This window comes from Miniopterus natalensis, chromosome 1 (assembly GCF_054644295.1).
Source record: "Miniopterus natalensis isolate mMinNat1 chromosome 1, mMinNat1.hap1, whole genome shotgun sequence".
NCBI classification, from domain to species: domain Eukaryota; kingdom Metazoa; phylum Chordata; class Mammalia; order Chiroptera; family Miniopteridae; genus Miniopterus; species Miniopterus natalensis.
In genome coordinates, this window is record NC_142081.1 from 162,191,472 (window position 1) to 162,210,626 (window position 19,155).

The following is a 19,155-nucleotide window of genomic DNA, read 5'->3' on the forward strand; positions in this document are numbered from 1 at the left end:
TTTGACAAAACAGCCCTTAATGGATAAGAAAGTGGCTTTCTGCATTCTTAACACAGTTGGAAAAGAGCTGAAGGCGAACAGGTTTGTGAAACATAGTATTGTAAATACGGCACTTCTCTACATTAATTATATCAAAACCCCGTCTTTAAAAAAGTCACAAATCAAGCTTCATGTTGAACACGAAGGTGAATGCTCAAAACTCTTGGGTTCTGATGGTTCAACCCTCCTCCCATATCTCCCAGTTTGGGACAGTTGTCTCAGTATTTAATAGAATAAATTATGTCTGTCTTTCCAAAATTTAAAAAACATATAGCAGTTTAACTGATTAATGTGTATTCATCTCCTGACCAGGTATACTGTTTCCTAGAGTACTCTTAAACAATGAAAGACTACAGACAGACAGACAGACACACACATACAAATAGAAATGTCTACCGAGGATAACCTAAAATCAATGCATTCGTATATATATACAGATCTTTATATTGTGTGTTTGTGTATGGACCTGTGAACATAAAAGTAATTTTCTCACCTTACTCATCCCTGGGTTCATATATAAGAAAGGTCCTTCCCCAAATCAGAGATTCTTAAAGTGCATCTGTGAAAAAGTCAAATGCTTCCAGGAGCCTCACTCTGCACTTTCCAGGGCTCAAGCAAGGCACCCACTGTTAGGTACACTGGCTTTGAAGTGGGTAGTCATAGTGGGTAGTCATAGTAACTCTGCCAGTCATTTCCAAGGTTTCTTCCCCCCTTCTTTCTATTCCTCTCCTAGTCCTCTTCCCATCTCAAAATAGCACATACAAATACAGAAAGAAAGTTGCTTCTCTGTGAGTGGGACAATTTTTTTGTATATTGCTGTACTTGGGAGAGAAAACACAAAGGGCACAGATGTGAGTTACTGGCATGGCACTGCCTTAAACACAAGTGTTTGCGGCACCTCTGACAGTTGGAAGAAGAAAAGAGTAACTGTCAATAGAAGCTGGTAATGGTGCAGATGGCAGCAGTGCCTCTTCCCTCCAACACGAAGAAGCCATCTCTTGTCCACTCTGTCCATCCACAAGATGACTTCTAAAGTTAGAATGGAAAAGGAAGGCATAAAAGTATCGGACCATGGCATGCAAACAAGCTCCTTCTTAGATAGTTGATGAGAAATTGGTGTGGAAGGTCATATACCAAGGAGAAAGACACCCCATTAAATATGAGCATCACCTACATGCCTGTGAATGCATGCAAAAGTTTTGAAAGAAAACTCACAAAACTCAAAGGTGGTATCCTCAGATAATAAATGGTGGTGGTGATGGGGGAGTAGGGACCCAAAGAGAGGAAAGCTCACTTTGTACTCCATGTACTTGTGTATTATAAAACATCTAAAAATGAGAATAGATCCATGTCTTACTTGTAATTTTTATAAATCAATAAAAATGGCATGGTAGAAACTTTTATGGGATTTAAAAGCTAGAAGCACAAAAATTTAGCAGATTACCAGCCCTCAGAGACTCAAAAAGGGACGTAACTCAGCAAGGCACATCGGAAGCCTTCTTTCACACTGCATTTAAGCACGCTGAATACTTCATAAACAGTATATCCTGCAAGATTTTACACTGACAAAGCATATGTCACAAACCCTGAAAACTTTACCCTTCTTGCACACATTTTCGATATCTTCATCAGTGTCTTTTAAAACAAAGCTTCTGAACTCAAATGTAAAGGTTAACTTTAAAATCTCTGAGTACAGTCAGGATTTCTAAAATAAAAAGAGAATGCCTTAATATGCAGGGTGGGGCAAAAGTAGGTTTACAGCTGTGAGTACACAGAACAGTTGATTCTTGCATTATTATTAATTACCGTATTATTTTTCATACAAACTGTAAACCTACTTTTGTTCCTCCCTGTATAGTCTCTCAAAGTTATTATATATTATACACTTTTGGCAAATAGATTAGCCAGAGTTAAAAACTGAGTGTTGAAGAGGCACAATATTCATTGGATATTTAGGTAGCATGCAAGTACTGTCCAGGTAATTGAAATGAGAAGTCTTTTAAAAACTGTTTGGTCTCAGTTGCTCAAATGGACAGTCACGAAAGCTAGGGTTCTGATATCCAGGTACATCAGAGAGAGCACTACTGCACTGACTCTATAAGGAGTGACAAGAAAGTACTTTTATTAATAAACAGAGTATTCCTTTTTCCAAGTATGCATGGGTTCTAAAGCACATATAAAATTAACAGGTGAAAATTAAAACTCAGTCTAAAACAAGAACTACTTTATATCAATTTTATATTTGAATAAAGTATGTACCAGCAATCTTTTACTAATTTGAAACGTCCTTAGTGAGTGACTGGTCTTTAAACACAGTGGAAGTGAACCCTGGCAGTGTGGCTCAGTTGGTTGATGTGTCCTCTGGTACACCAAGAGGTGGTAGGTTGGATTCCTGGTCAGGGCACATACCCAGGTTGCAGGTTCAATCCAGTGGTGGGGTGCACGCAGGAGGCAACTCATCAATGTTTCTCTCCCCCCCCCCCCCTTTCCTCTCTCTAAAATCAATGAGAAAGCATATCCTTGGGGGAGGGTTAAATAAACAGTGAAAGTGGGACTCTGGCATTTTCCCAGTAATTTTTCTGAGCACTTACGCACCAATAAATTATTTCAGAAATAAAGACCATTAGGAGCTATTAGAACTGTATGTGCTAACAAGCTGTGCCACATGCCTGCTGTTACTGTAGGGAGAAATAAAATAAAAATTAACTGAAATAGAAATTAATCCCCACTAGTTATACTGGCCAACAGTTGAAAAATTCTGCTTCAAACCTTGTACCACAACTGTTACACAGAGTTATAAAGAACTAACAGGAGTGTCTTCTTCATTCTATAATGATGTGGTTAATAAACAGGTCACACAGAAATACAAGATTTTAAGGAGAAAAAAAGAGGCTGTGCTTAAAGAACAAAGTAGAAGCAGACTCCTTAGAAAATGAAAAGCAGTGTTGAGAATATTCTTACTGAACTCTGCTTATAAGAGGGCTCATTTCTGCCTCGACTGGATTCTAACCTGGAGATTAGTGTTGGCCACTGCAACACACAAAGCATGGTTTTACCAAGACCCTTAGTCAGTGGTCACTGTTGGCCCTTTTTGTAGGTGAGTAACAAAGAAATAAAGAGAAAGTAATAAAGGAAAGCAATAAAAATGACAGCAGACTACTTCCAATGGCCCGCAACCTGGGGGGAAGCAGCGCCCCCAGTTCCGGACATGCGGTGTTGGCTTCCAGAGCCTGAGGCCGGGAGGCTAGGAGTCTGGGTCCACTCCATTCCTTCTCGCTGTTACTTAGGACAGATCACTTAACACTGACCCTCGGCTTCCTCTGAAACAGTGGCGTCGCGCTTGGCTCACCGAGACGTGAGGATCGACTGTGATCATCACCGGACATGCACAGAGGAAAGAGTCAATGTTAGTCTCCTAGGGGTGGGCCAGGCGGCAGAAAAAGCAGTCAGTTTCCTGGCAGTGCAGAGCAGTGAAAAGATTTGCCTTGGTGGTAAAAAAAAAATAAAAAATAAAATCTCTAGCTGTGTGAGAGACGGAGACCCGCCCTCATCCCTGGGCGCGTCTCTCTCGGGTCGGGACCCCGGCAGCAGGCGCTCCGCGTTCCCGCGCCGCGCCCGGAGCTCTCCGCCCCGCCGCCACCGGGAGGCCGCCCGCTCGGCCCGCTCGGCCCGCTCGGCGCGCGGCGGGGAGCTCGGGCCGCCCGGGGCGCACAGGGCGGGGGCGCGGGCGGGCGGCCGGGGCGGCGGCTTTAAGGCCAGGCCTCTCCCCGCCCGGCGCCCGCCCCCGTCCTCTCGCGCCCGCGCCCGATCCTTCCCCGGGTAGGGGAGCGGAAGCCCGTGAAATGTTCCCCGGTACCACCGAGGCCGCGGGGCGGCGCAGCGGCCACACCTACTCGGCTGCGGCGCCGGGAGTCGCCGGGCCGGGCGCCGCCCCCTCCGCGACGGCCGCGGGAGGGCTGCGGGCCCGGGCCGGGGTCTGCGGCCCGGCGAGCCCGGGAGCCGGAGAGCACGGCAGGGGAGGCCGCGCCGGCGGGAGCCTGCGGCCGGGGCGCCCTGAGGTAAACACCCGCGCGCCCGGCGCGGCGCTTCCCCGAGCCCCCGCCCGCCCGCCGCCCGCCGCCCGCCCGCCGCCACTCACGGTGCTTGCCGCCGCCGCCGCCGCTCGGGTAGCTCAGCAGCAGGAAGGGCAGCGGGGAGCCCGGCGACGGCGGGGTCCTCCAGGCGCGCTGCTGCGGCGGCGGGCGCGCTGCGAAGCCGGCGCCTCCATCGCCCGGGTAGAGCAGGAAGAAGGGGGCGGCCACCGGCGAGTCGGGCTCCGACTGCGCGCCCGGGGAGGCGGGCGGCGGCCCCGCCTCGCCCTCCGGGTCCGCGCCCCCCGTGGGAGCGCCGCGCGGCGCCTCCAGCCGCTGCTCCCCGCCCCTCGGCGGCTCCTCGCGGTAACTTTCCGCGCCGGCGGAGGGCGGTGGCGGGGTCTCGGCCATGCTCGCTCCTTCCGGCGCCGCCGCCGCCGCCTCGCGCCGGGCCCGGGCAGGGGGCAGAGGGTCAGGGCGCGGAGCCGCCGCCGCCGCCTTTCTCCTCGGCCGCGGGCCGGCGTCTGGGCTCCGCCGCTCGGCCTACGGCCCGCCCCGCCCGGGTCCAAGCCAGCTGGAGGGGCGGCTCCGCCCGACGGCGCGGCCTCCTCCCGGCCGCCTCCTCCCGGCGCCCCTCCCGCCGGCCCCCCCGCGCGCGCGGCTCCCCTAGGGGGCGGTGTCCGCTCCGGCTCCGCCGCGCTCCGGCCGCCGGGGGAGGAGGCGGGCGCCCTGCGCGGTCCGGCGAGGGTGCTCCCTGGGCCTGAGAGGTGGGCGCCCCGGCGAGGGGCGCTGAGGCGAGTTTGGGTGCAGCCGCCTAACCGGCGCCGGGGCAGCGAGAGCTAATGTTATAAGGACCGCCGCCGTGTTAGACTCCGCCATTCCCCGCGCACACTGGAACTTGAACGGCCGGCTCGCGGCTTTGAGTGCGAGAAACCAGAGGCGGCGCCTCTCGTTCCCGTCTCGCGCGCCCGGCAGAAGCCTCGAATTTGCTTTGACTAGCGTCCTGGCCCCGGTGCCCGCGCGCGTGGCCATGTCGCCGCAGACAGCGTGGGCTTTGCGACCCGCCGGGTCACGGGCCGGCGGTGTCCGCGTTATGCCGCCCGGCTCTGCGGGGAGCGCCTGAAGCGCTGTCGCGGAGCCGGTGGGTCCCGCAAGGCGGCGCTCTGGAAGGGCAGCGTGTGGTCCGCCCGCCCCGCGCGCGCCCGCCGTGGTCCCGCCCGCGCCCGGCCCCGGGAGCGCCCGCCGTGGTCCCGCCCGCGCCCGGCCCCGGGAGCGCCCGCCGTGGTCCCGCCCGCCCGTGGCCCCGGGAGCGCCCGCCGTGGTCCCGCCCGCCCGTGGCCCCGCCCGCGCCCGGCCCCGGGAGCGCCCGCGCGTGGCTCCCAGCGGCGCGGCGCGGCGCGGCTCTGCTCGGGCTGGGAAACGCTGGCGTGCGACCCGCGTTGACTCTAATTCAAGTCACTGTTGTCTGACATTTTGCCCACCTGCTTCCCCCCTCATTCTGGTCTGTTTTCCCCTCTGGAAGTTACTTCTCCAAAGGGAAAAGTAAACCTTTTTATTGTTGTGCTCTGAAAGTCCCTCTTGAAACTACCCCAAGAAATTGCCATGTGGCTTTCAGCAAATTTTTTAAACAAGAAGTATGTTAAAAGATGCTTACAAGAAGCTAACTAAGCAGTCAGAAAACTTCTGAGTAGCTGTTCCCTTCCTGGCGCTCCCCTGATCCGCAGGTCCCAGCGCTGCTGCCCGCTCGAAAGCTGTGTCATCTGAGCCTAGATTCCTCTTCTGTAAAAATGATCATATTGCTTATTCATAGATATGTTGTGGGGGTTAAGTAAGAAACACAAGTAAAGCCTTTAGAACAGGGTGTGGCACGGGATAAAATAATTATTAGCTACATTTTATTATTTTGGCAACACAGCATATAACTTAAGAACAAACTCAATTGAGAAAAGAAAAGCCTTGTCATCATATCTTTAAAATTTTGGAAGTTTGTTGGGCTTTTCATTTCAGTCTTGGTATTGATTAAAAAAACCTATATTTGCCTTTTAGGAAGTGCAAATTGTATAATACCTTGAAGAGAAAAATTAAAGATTCCCAATGCGTTATGTTTTTATTTGCTTGTTTTTTTCTGGGGAGAACTATTCACATTATTCACATTTTATTTTATTTATTTTTATTTTATTTACTTAATTTATTTATTTAAATATATCTTTATTGATTTCAGAGAGAGGAAAGGAGAGGGAGAGAGAGGGATAGAAACATCAACGACGAGAGAGTCATTGACCGTCTGCAGCCTGCAGCCGGGGCATGTGCCCTGACCGGGAATCGAACCCCAATTGCCTGGATCCTAGGTCCAGGCTCAACCGCTGAGCCTTGCCCAGCCGGGCCACATTTTGTTTTAGCCCCCAGACTTAACTACAGGTAAAGACAGGTTTGTTATTGCAACTTGACACAAAATCCACAATTTGTTCTAAAAGGTTGTTGTCTGTGCCAATTTTCTCTTTAAAAACATCTAATTTTTTTTTTCCAGTTACAGTTGATATTCAACATTATATGTTTCAGGTGGACAGCATAGTGATTAGACATTTACATAGCTTACAGGTGATCCCCCATAAGTCTAGTGCCCACCTGGCACCATGCACTGCTATTACAGTATTACTGACTATATTCCCTGTGCTGTACTTTACATCCCTGTGACTATTTTGTAGCTACCAATCCGTGCTTAGTCCCTTCACCTTTTCCACCCAGCCCTCCAACCCTGTATGATATGGTTTTACCACCACCCTTAACAGGATCTTTTACCTTGTTTTTGCATTTTGAAGTAGTATATTCTTGTCAAGTTCACAGAGATGTCCTGCAATGTTTCAGTAAAGAATCTGACAATATACACTTATGCCATTGTAGGTAGAAGAGAGCAGCGTCCTCACAGATCACTCTTGAGAAAGGCCAGTAAGCAGCCAAGGGAGTCATCAAGTTAACAAAGTACGAAATGCTATTTAGTCTAAATTGCTTTCTCATTTCTAGTTAGCCAAGATACCTATAGGTATTAGAAGCATTGACATGCTGTGGAATCTTGTATTGTTTTTAAATGCCATTCTACTTTAAAAACAGTTCTATTTATGCTTTATGTCATTAATTAAGTGGCAGTGTAATGAATACAGAAAATCAACTGAAATATGAGTCCTTTCAATTTTACAGGGAGTGCTATTTATGAGCATTTTCTTTAAAGGTGGATGGTACTCCAAGTTCCTAATGCTTTTAGCTTTCGGATCAATGATGTAATCATAGCTCTGCATAACCTCTGGTGACATTAAGGGCTGATTCAGCTCCTGCACACATTTAGGGAAGCCAAGATTATAAAAAACAAGCCTGAACTCGTTGCTCCCTTTTGAAAATGCACAGAGCATCTTCCTATAGTTTTAAAGTGACGAAATCCAAGCCATTGGAAGAATCAAGCTCTGTTTTCTTGTGATATAAAGCAAGGGGTGCTTTTCAACTTTATCTGCATTTTATTCTTATTTGTCTACTCCCAAAGTTGGTGTCTTTGAGTTTCTCCTTTTTACAACACACAACCAATTTATTCCTCTAGTAGTTCAGCACACCCTGCCCTCCTTACACACCTTTTTATTAAAAATCCCTGTCCTCTTTCTAAAATCCTATCAAAATTCTTTGATTCTGTGGCCATCAGGGACCCTAAATAGAAGTGACTCAGGAAAATGGAACTGAATATGAATTTTAATAAACTTATTTGGTCTTAACTTCCCTTTTTGTGAATGTTAAGCGTGATGTGATTAGAAACGTATGGCTAAGCCCTGGCTGGGTAGCTCAGTTGATTTACAGTGTCATGGGATATGCCAAGGTTGCAGGTTTGATCTCTGATCAGGGCACACAAGAATCAACCAATGAGTGCATAAATAAATGGAACAACAAATCAATGTCTGTCTCTCTCTCCCTCCCTAAAATCAATAAATTAAAAAAAAAAGCTCAATATGAGAAAATATACTAGTTGGAATTTAAAACATGTTAACATTTGTTGATTTGGGTGGTGGTAAATTTTCTATACTGTTTCTGTGTTTAAATTTTCAATAGCAAAATTCAAATTTTTAAAAAGAAAATCTAAAAGCATTTTTAAAACTCTGATTTGTTACCTGAAACAGTAATCAGTTTGAATGATTTGGAACTCTAGTTGAATCTTACATGATTTTGTTGGATCATCTATTCAGAGAGAGGTGCATGTCCATCATTGTGATCCCTGGAATGTAAATTATACTGATATTCACCTCTCATGAATTATTTTGGTAATGTTAACTTTAAAGTAATATATTACTTTAACATATTAACTTAAAATTCTTTTACTTCATACAACCAGCAAGGAAAAATAAGCAAATTGAGCCATTTCTTAGATATATCAAATATTCTGTGTCAGATGTGAATAGCTATTCAAGTTATCTAAGTGAGCTTTTAAGATCACACAAAAAATTTTCCAGTTTACCAAAAGCTGTGATTAAGGTAGTTGTATGGGTCTGATAAGCAATTAAATTTATTTCTACACAAAAATTAAAGGGATGTTTACTTAACTCCTTATAGTTAAGAATAGAGATAAGAAACTGCTTAGAGAAATCCGACTAGCCCAAAGCCAGTCAGCTGGTTAGTGACAGAGTAAGTCACAGGCTCACTAGTTTGGGATTTTTTTCTATTTGAATTTTGAGTTATTTTATATTTTCAATAGCTGCCCATAGCCTAACATGCTGACACAAAACAGGGTGCTGCTTTGTACTGGTGCCTGATACCAGTAATCTACTTTATTGGAACTCTTATCCATGAGACTCTCCAGAGTACACAATGTGAGTCTCTATGAAAAGTGATAACATTGAGTAGTTAATAATTTATTATTCATGTGTTAGGACAGTACCTATCACACATCTTAGTGCTCTTTATTATTTTTTAAATTTTTTTTCCCCATCACTATTTATCCCCTCTATGCCTTCTTTCACCCCCCTCCCCCCATGCTCTTTAAATGTTTAAGTACATATAAAATTTGGATGATGTAAATAATAAATCCAGCAATTTGTTACTTCTTTTGCTATTAATTCACATCAGGCAAGGCCACTTTTTATGTTGATAAAATAGGATAGCACCACCTATATCCTAGCTATTCAAGAATGAATTAGTCAAGTGTTGAGAGGCCTCTACAGGAATGCTTGATATACTCAGAGCAATATATAACAGGCTTCAATTTCCCACTTTCCTAAATGGAAGGGTTTTCTTTTAACATTTTTTTCCTCACTGCAACTTTATACATGTGTCAGGGATTTGACATAGAACATCAAATGCTTTCAACCTCTAACTTCATTTCCTTGCTTTTTCCCGTCCTAGATTTTCTACTGCTTTTCATGTGTTCACCCAATGCTCCCCTCTTCTTCCAAACTTAGGATATTAATTTCTCAAGCATTTCTACATATATGACTATACTTTATTCTCTATATTCCTGTAATGAATAGGAACCATTCACTGAGCAGCTTTGTGCCAAAAGTTAATTCTCACAACTCTGTAGTAAGAGCCAGTGCTTATTGGGTGATTACTGTATAACAGGCATTGTTTTAAGTGCTTCACATATATTGACTTAATCCTCACAATAACTCTAGGAAGTACTACTACTCACCTCCTTACTGTAGATGAAAACACCGAGGAAGAGAGAGAAAGTAATTTAAGCAGAATCATAGGTAGTGATATAGGTGGATTAGGAACCTGGGTAGTCTAGTCTGCCCTAGAATTGGAAAACCTGTTTTTCACCTGTCTCCTTTACTCTCACACTCACAACACTTTCTGACAGCAGGTGTATTGAGGTTTTCCCCCACTAAACAATTCTCTGTGACACTAGCTGGGTGTCCTACTATTTAACTCAATTCCGACCCTATCTACCGTGCTTCTGGCAGATCCCCTATAAACCAGAAGTCCCCAGGACTCCCTTCTCGGGTTCAATTAACTTGCTCACAGAACTTATGGAATCACTTACTTACATATATCAGTTTACTAGAAGGATATAAGGGATACTGATGAACAGTGAGATAGAAAGATACACAGGATGAGGTCTGGGAGGGTCCTGAGCACAGGAGCTTCTGTTCTGGTGGAACTGGAGTACATCACCCTCCCATAAAGTGGATATGTTCACCAACCTGGAAATCTCCCAACCCCACACTATTGGGATTTTATGGAGACTTCCTCACATAGGTATAATCTATCACTAACCCCATTTCCAGCCCTTCTCCCCTTTCTGGAGAATAGAGAGTGGGGCTGAAAATTCCAAACTTCTCATCATGGCTAGGTCTTTCTGGTGACCAGTCCCCACCCAGGAGCCATTCAAGAGCTCTCCAGAGTCACCTCATTAGAACAAAAGATGCTCCTGAGTGTTATCACTTAGGAATTTACAAGGGTTTTAGGATCCCTGTGTGAGGAGCTGGGGGTGCAGACACCAAAATATATATTTTTTCTAGGATTTCACAGCTCTTAACTCTCTTCTTCAAGGTAGGTATAATAACTGTACTATTCAGATGAAGAAAATGAGACAGATCAAGTAATTAGCTCAAAACCACCCTAGTAAGTTAGCTCCAAACCTTCAGTTTTCATATATCAGAAAAGGATAGGGCTCTGAAGCCAGAAAGGCTGGGATGAAATCCTACCTCTGCCACTTAATAGCTATATGACTTTGAGAAAGTTAATTGTCACAGTTTCATCTTTATAACATGGGTAATAGAATTTATCACACAACAGTTGTGAGGAAAAAGGAAATTAAGTGCAAAGTGTACCTTAGCACTCAGTAAATATTAATTTTACTTCCTGCCTCTTTATAAGAAAACAAGATAGACTAATTTGACATATGTGCTACTCTGAGGAAACATACAAGCCAGAGGTTAAGAGAATGAAGGCTCAATTTAAGCTGGCATGGGCCCAAATCCCAAGCACGTGCATTTAGAAACTTAACTGTCATGAACTTCAGCATCCTCATCTCCCATAGAACAGTACTGCCTCGCAAAGTTTTTGGAAAGATTAAATGAGGTGATACACATCTGGTACATGGCAAGTATTTAATAAATATTAACCACTGGTCATCTCTGCATCTCTAGCAGGTAGCACAATGTTGAATGAAAACCAGTGACATAGTTAAGACATCTTCTGTGCTTTCCTTCACTAGTCCTCTCATTTTCTTCCCTGGCATCATGCTAAATATTTCTAAGTTCATCTCAATCTCTCTCTCCTACTGTAAACACCAGAGCAACTAAAGAAAAATGTAACTGTTACCACTTGAAGTTGGCACTTACCTAGTGGTAATCAATACCAGATTTTCAGCAAATGAAGTGTACCAACAGCAACGACCGCAAGTCACCAGTAAAGAAGGGGAAATGGAATTTTAACCTTATTTACCACATTAAGGACTATTAGAAAATGTAACAATGTAATTAAGGAATATCTCTTTACTTTTAACCAAAGTTATTCCTCACTCCTAAGCTTTTACCACACAAAATGTACAAAACCCCTAACATTAAACCTATTTATTAACAAGTGTCCTGCTCAAGAATTGCCAAAGGTGCATTCTTTCAGTTTATGTGAAAAATTATGAAAGTATTCTAAGTTTGTTGCCCCACAACTAGCTGTGAAATTTTCCTAGGTAATACTTGACAGGATATTGGAGAACTTTTTTCAACACCATCTCTTTTCTCAAGCATCTAAATATTGCTCCCACAGTTCGTAGTATGACCTTAATATAAATTAAAGGACAAATACATTTAGCAGTAACCCAAACTAATTTCCCTGTTTACAATTTTTAAAATGTAAGGTTAGGTATTAACCTCACATTTTGCTCCCACAGTTCTTAGTATGACCTTAATATAAATTAAAGGAACAAATACATTTAGCAATAACCCAAACGAATTTCCCTGTTTATAAGAATTTTTAAAATGTAAGGTTAGGTATTATATATTAAAACAATCACTTCACTAGTTAAAATTAAAATTTATTGGTCTAAAACTTGCCAAAAAACCAAAAACCAAACTTAAAGCAAAAACTTTACTTAAGCTTAATGCTCTTTTTAACTCCTGCACGAATTCCAGATAGTTCACCACTATAACGTTGCTCTTCTCTGCGAACTTCACGAACCTGGCCTCTTCTGCGAATTTTGGCTCTTCTGAACTTCTCTCGGTGTTTCACTCTGGGATTGCGATCAATCTTCTTTCTCCTAGGCGTAAGTCCCTTATTTTTAGCAATCTGATAGGTAATGGCTCTCTTTGCATTTTTATCTTCAAGAACCTGTTCTTCAGCACTATTTTCTTCTTTCTTTCTCTTCAACTTTTGTCTGTCTTCCATTTCTTTATAGTATTTCAGTGAAGCTTCATCAAAATTGGAATCATCAGAAAGATCTGCAACAGTAGAGGCAGCTGCAGCAGCAGTCTCTGAAACAGATTTTGGTTTGGCCTTGGTGGATTTTGCTTTTGGATATAGTTCTTTCTTTCCAGCACTATCCTTAAGTGTTAGTAGATGACGAATCTCTGAGGATAGCTTCTGATCCACACCTGACAGCTTGTTGATCAGAGTTCGGTAGGTAACAAGCCTGTCTATAACAGGATGTCCGTGTGCAGGGACTCTCCTAGCTTTCAGGATCAAATAAAAACTGATGTTGGAACAGTAATTCAAATACAGGTTGTACTTGGTCCTCAGGTATTGGCTTCCTTTTCCAGGTGGAATGATCCCTTGCTCCACCAACTGCAACAATGGCTCCAGCTCATCTTTCATTTCTGTCAACTTGACTTTCAGGTCTTCTATCAGCTCCAAGAGCTCTGGTGATTCCTTCCTCAGCATCTTCAGCTTCTCTTTCACCGACACTTTTGCCAAATCCTTCACCACCCGTGTCTCAGATTCATCCACCTGAGGCACCTGAGGTTTGGCAAAGGCCTCCACCCAGGTAACCCCAAAATCATCCTCTTGCAGGGCCTGGGTCAGGCGCCTCTGAATGAGCTGCGCCTCCTCCTCCTCCTCTCTCTCTTCCTCCTCTACTTCTTGCTGACTCTGCCGGCCACGGGACTTGGAACCATAGTCCGTGTCATAGTAAAGCTTTTTCCTCTGACCCCACGACAGGCTGGGATCCAGAGAGGCCTCAGCCTCACTCTGCACTGAGCTGCCGCCATCCTCGTCGTCCTCCTCATCCCCCTCGCTCTCCCCGTCGTCGTCGTCCTCGTCGGCAATGTCGAGGGCCAGCACCTCCTCCTCCTCGCCATCCTCCTCCTCGTCCCCGCTCTCTACTTCGCTCCAGCCCTTGGCCAAGGCGGCCCGAGACCGGGCCTCATGGAACTCGTCTACCTTATCCTGGTAGTAGCTGGCGTCCCCCGGTGAGGGTGGCAATTCTAGGTCGTCTTCCGCTTCGTCCGCCGGGCCGCGACCTGCCTTGGCGCGCACCGCTGCCCACCTGGCCGCGCCGCGCCGCCGGGACCGCCCCACCATAGCTCGCGGTCTCGGGCTCTGCGCCGAGGTCGACCCGTCCGCCACCTCTGACCTCCGCGCACGAGTCCCGCGCTCCTGCGGCCCGCCTCCAGAAACGGCCACGCGCTCCCCCACCGCGCGAGTCTGCCGGCGCTCGGGGCGACTGCGGGAGTTCCTACCCACTTCCGGGTCCCAGGATGCTCTCGGTGCGGCGTGTGTACCAGGACTTCCGCTCGGTCCCGTGAGCCAAGTCACGTTAAGAGCGCCTCGCTATTCGCTCAGCCCTTCGATGCCAGTAGGTTCAGGTGAATTAAAACCTTTCCGTGTAGGAACAAGAGGTGTAGGAAGTTTAGTTCCGCAGAGCCCCTTTGGGCGACCTCTGTTCTCAGTCTCGCGAGCCTGGGCGGGGCGGAGGCGGGCTTACTGACGGGACCGCGAGGCGCGGTCGTCCGCCCCAGTAGAGGGCGCTCTGCCCCTACGCCCAGGAGAGGCCGGCGTCCCCGCCCCGAGCGGCGCGTGTGCAGGTTCCCCGGTGTACCGGAGTCGTTTCATCGCTTTCGCCTGTTGTGTGGAAGTCAGGTGGTTTTTCTCCCCGCTACGTGCACGTACATTTCCTGGCGCCCCCGGGCTGGCTCATCCCGGCGAGAGCGCCGGGCGCGGGGCTGCCGTCAGCCCACCCCCCGCGGCTCGGCGGCTCCTGGGGGGGGGGGTTGTGTGTTCCGGGGGGGGGCGCTGGGAAGACTGAGCCCGCCCTAGGGCTGGGCCTTCCCGAGGAAGGCGCCGCCTCTCTCTTCCAGGGGAGACGCCCACTCTTCAGGGCGCTCGGGAAGGACGTCGTAGCGTAGGCGCGCCCTCGGCCGAGTGCTCGGCGCGCGCCCCGGAGGCTGCGGGCGGGGGCGGTGCCTCCCCTCGCGGGCCGCTGCGCTCGTGGGTGCCCTCCTCCCTCCTGAACGGGGCCCGCCCTGCCCCGCGGGGAGATGCTCCGCGTGGAGGAGGCGCCCTGCGCTCCACCTCCGACCTCGGCCCCGCAGCCGCCTTCCCTGGGCTCTGCGCACCTAGGGCTCCGCGCACGTGGATGCTGCGGGCACCCGGCAGCGCCTGGCGCAGAGGGCGGGCTCCGCCCTGCCCCGCGGGAGACACAGCCTGTGGAGGAGGCGCCCTGCGCTCCACCTCCGACCTCGGCCCCGCAGCCGCCTTCCCTGGGCTCCGCGTAGCACCTAGGGCTCCGCGCACGTGGACGGTGCAGCACCCGGCCGCGCCTGGCGCCGAGGGCGGGCCCCGCCCTGCCCCGCCCTGCCCCGCCCTGCCCCGCCCTGCCCCGCCCTGCCCCGCGGGGAGACGCTCCGCGTGGAGGAGGCGCCCTGCGCTCCACCTCCGACCTCGGCCCCGCAGCCGCCTCCCCTGGGCTCTGCGCACCTAGGGCTCCGCGCACGTGGATGCTGCGAGCCCCGGGCCGCGCCTGGCGCCGAGGGCGGGCCCGCCGGGGTGGTTTAGTGAATAAGCCCTGAAGTCGCAGCGTCTGATGACCCGTCTGTCTCAGGCAGTGCGTGACCCGGAGGGAACGAGGGCTGCATAGGGCTGCAGACTTCCCCGAGGGGGATAACCGGAGCTGGATTGATTTTAGGGATCCCGAATTCCAACCACGTACTTTTATTTTATACATGGGGCAACAGAGACGCGGGGCGATTACATTAGCAGACCTGGCCCGGAAACCGGGCCGGGCTCCCGCGCCAGCTCCTCGCACTCAGCTGCCACCAGGCCTTTCCCCTTCCGTGTGAACGGCTTCCAGACCTTGCCCACGGGGTGTTTCGCTGTGTGGATGCAAGAAATGAACAGCACACAGTATTTGAGGAAGAGGGTGGTAATAAGGGAAGAATTAGCTAACCTTGTGTTTAGAATTATTTCTAGGGCTAGAAGTATGAAAGGACAACCCTATCATAGAATAATTCAGGGTGTAGGTTTTCAGACATTCCTATGATAGGTTCAGAGTATTTTGACACTTTCAAATGTAGGCCATTGGAAGTCGAATTTTTGATATGTTGCTAAAATTAATAGTGACAATTTCTTTGCAGAAAGTATATGACATTAGGTAAAGAAAAGTAATACATTTTTATTTTATTTATTTTTAAAAATGTATTGATTTCAGAGAGAGGAAGGGAGAGGGAGAGATAGAAACATCAATGATGAGTCATTGATTGGCTGCCCCCTCAACCCCCCCAACTGGGGATCAAGCTTGCAGCAGGGGCATGTGCCCTGACCGGGAATTGTACCACGATCTTCTGGATCATAGGTGATGCTCACCTGCTGAGCCATGCCGACCAGGCTCAAATGTTTTTGATTCCAATTGCTCCTATAGTGTAATCTTTCATAGCTTAATCTTATATTCCACTCAGGTGAGGAATTTTTTTTTTTCTTAAAAATTTGTACTGCTGAAAAGACATTAATAGTTTTATTTTATCATATACCTATGCCAATTAAAAAGAAAAACACTGGGCTCCCAGAGAAAATGAACATATATTGAATAACATTTGACATTTAACTATAATATTTGTGGCAACTATAATTTATCATCAGTTTGAATCTTTATTATATTATTATACCTGGCTCAGGAGTTAGCAAGCTATATGTAATGTGAGCCAAGAGTGTTTTTACAAAAACCCTTTTGCCTTATTCTAAGCCCTTTAGGGGAAGGTAAGGGTTTGTGAATGACATACTAGGTAATATTAGCATACTTTCTTCTAGGCATGAGTTCTGATTGTTGAGGGTATTCTACCACCAGATTAGCTAAATTGAGCTCAATTTCTTCCTGGACTATGCAGCAATAATAATAATTGCTAATACCGAGAGCAATTATTATATGCTAGGTACTGTTATAAGCTCTTGACATTCAGCTCTATGAGGAAGGTACTATAATAATCTCTAACCTAGGAAACTGAGGCATGTGGAACTTAAATGAGGTCATAAATCTAGTAACTGATAGAATTAAATTTGAATCCAGATAGATGGCTTCAGATAATACAGATAACTACTGTATTATACTGGCTTTCAAATATTCACTCAGTATCTTCTCACTCCAGTCTCTGTTGTATGTTTGATTCAGTATCATCAGATATATCTTCCTAGAATACCATTTCCACCCTCGTTGAGAAACTTTCAGTGACTGTCAGTATCAAGATAAAATTTATAATATGAACAGCCCTCCCAGTTTTGCCTCAAAGCCTACTTTCCAGCCAGCCATATCTTTCATTACCCCTCTACTAAAACCTTTCATTCTAACTGAAGTGCTCTACCACTTTTTATTTTTCAAACATTGCTTTGCAGTTTCCTTTTCTATCTCATTGCTCATCTTTTCAATGTTCTCATAATTGTCAGAAATGTATAAATACTAGACATCTTTTTGTCTAAGAAATTCTCACACAGGTACACGTGGGACCTGTATGAGGCTGTTTGAAAAGCTATTATTGATAGCAGGTGCCGGGGTCCAGCCCCAGTGGTCCAGGGGTCCCCAAAGATGTGGATGGCATCAGTGAAGAATGAAGGACACGGGGACAGCAGGACACGGGAACAGTGTTCAGAGCATCAGGACAATCAGCTTCTCTCTTTATTGCCTTGTTACAACTCTATACTACTTGATTTTATTGCTGGTTAAACAACATGACATCATGCTTTGCTCTGGTTTCTGTCTTAACCCTTCACAGTTAATGTTTATACCTTCTATCTGACCTTTGCTAAAGAATTTATTTCTGTTTAGCCATGTTGATTTTAGTCTTATCTATTATTTATATTTCTATAGGCTATTCTACAGATTAATTTCTAGTTTGTTATTTCTATTCTAAAGTTACTAATTTATTGCTCTACCATATAGCTAAAAGGAAAATAACTACCGTCTGGCGCCTATTCCTAGTCTCTCCGCTGACACTCCCTGCAGCAGTCCGTCAGGTAAGGGAACTTCCTGCCTGGTCTACAGTGGCACTTTCTAAGTTGTCTGCGCAAAGCCTTTTTCACCTTCTCATCTAACAGGCACCAAGGGGGCCCTGTTCCCCTAGCCTTTCTAAGAAGCTTGGGATGTTTCGTACCTGTGTATGTTTGCTTTTGTAATTAACTGTGCGGTGCCTGTCCTCATTGTAATACCCGGTGTATGATAAGGGTTCAGGTGTAGATTGAAATAATCTCTTTCCTTGTGGGGATTCCCAGAGTTTTCCATGAATATAAACATCCCCCAGCAATACATTCCGTAGTGGGAGCTCACTGGTGGACTCTGTGTGGATGGCCCTGCGCTGTCGAGTCAGCAGGGGCCCCAACCCAGGCCTCTTCCCTGGCGGGAAGGCCCCCGGGGTAGTGGACCTAACAAGTCCTAACTCTTCTACTGACAGTTTGAGTCTGAATTCCTGTAAGCGGAACATGATATTTTTGCAATGCTTGGGCTTTTATTGAATCATTGTCTTTTCCAGTCCCATCCAATCCCCTTGCTAGCGAAAAGTTTCCAGGTAGGGCAATGCCCTTTTCTAGTGCAGTGACTCTGGTAAGGACACAGAGCATTAGAAAGGGGAACAAGCATAGGAAGAGGGATATGCCATATACCAAGTCCCATGGAGCGTTTGCTGTGCAGATGTCTCCTCCTTGAAGTACTGTGTCAAGCAGCAAGGATGGAACGGCTTCCCGCAAGCAGGGAATTGGCGACAACCTGGATGCCCATTCTTGGAAGAGCAGAACAATAAAATGTCATGGATGAACAGCATGGAATTTAGGAGCACAGAGTGACCATACATCTTGGTTTGCCTAATACAGCCCTGTTTAACCTATTATTCCAGTGTAATTATTAATAGGCACCCCCTTTTATGATTTCTACGAAAATTATATGGCCACTTTAACTACACAGTAATTGGAAATAGTAGATTACCTATCCATATAGCAACATGAATGGTTCTCAAAAACAATGTGCTTAGATAAGAGTAAAATATTACATATGTAATAAAGTACCTTTCACATAAATTAGAAATGCATGCACAATACAACACTATACAATTTGTGAGATATATACAAACAAAATAATGTACATTAATTATGAAAGGACAGCCCTGGCTGGTGTGGCTCAGTTGGCTGAGCGTTGCCCCACTCACCAAATCTTCACTTCTATTCCAGGTCAGGGCACTTGCCTGGGTTTTGGGCAATCCCCAGTACGGGGGGATGCAGGAGGCAGCCAGTGGATATTTCTCTCTCCCCCTCTCCCTTCCTCTCTAAAATCAAGAAAATAAAATCCAGCATATTTCAATGTGTGTGTGTGTGTTTCTTTTAATTGATTTCAGAGAGAGGGAGGGAGAGGTGGACAGAGAGAGAAACATCAGTGATGAGAGAGTCATTGATCGGCTGCCTCCTGCATGCCCCGTACTGGGGATGGAGCCAGAAACCAGGCATGTCCCCTGACTGGGAATCAAATCATGACCTGCTTCATAGGTCGATGCTCAACCACTGAGCCATGCAAAGCCCCAAAATATTTGAATGTATGAGGACAGTTGATTATGGAGGGGCAAAGAATGGGATGAGGCTTGGAGATTAGAAGGAGGAGAAGAACCTTCCA

At 47.0% G+C, this 19,155-nt stretch overlaps 2 protein-coding genes across 6 annotated transcripts in view; both read right to left on the bottom strand.

Annotated features, from left to right (window-relative positions):
- Nucleotides 1–4,520, bottom strand: part of RUFY3 (RUN and FYVE domain containing 3) — a 65,515-nt gene extending 60,995 nt beyond the window's left edge. For all 5 annotated transcript variants that reach the window (XM_087827094.1, XM_087827091.1, XM_087827113.1 and 2 more), the window contains exon 1: nucleotides 4,178–4,520. In XM_087827094.1, coding sequence (XP_087683220.1) covers nucleotides 4,178–4,520 — 343 coding nt within the window. The remainder of the gene's footprint in view (nucleotides 1–4,177) is intronic.
- Nucleotides 4,521–12,151: 7,631 nt separating this feature from the next.
- UTP3 (UTP3 small subunit processome component) lies at nucleotides 12,152–13,598 on the bottom strand. The gene has a single exon (XM_016207100.2). It carries the CDS (start codon nucleotides 13,596–13,598, stop codon nucleotides 12,171–12,173), a length of 1,428 nt encoding a protein of 475 aa, XP_016062586.2. The 3' UTR covers nucleotides 12,152–12,170.
- Between the last annotated feature and the right edge of the window lie 5,557 nt (nucleotides 13,599–19,155).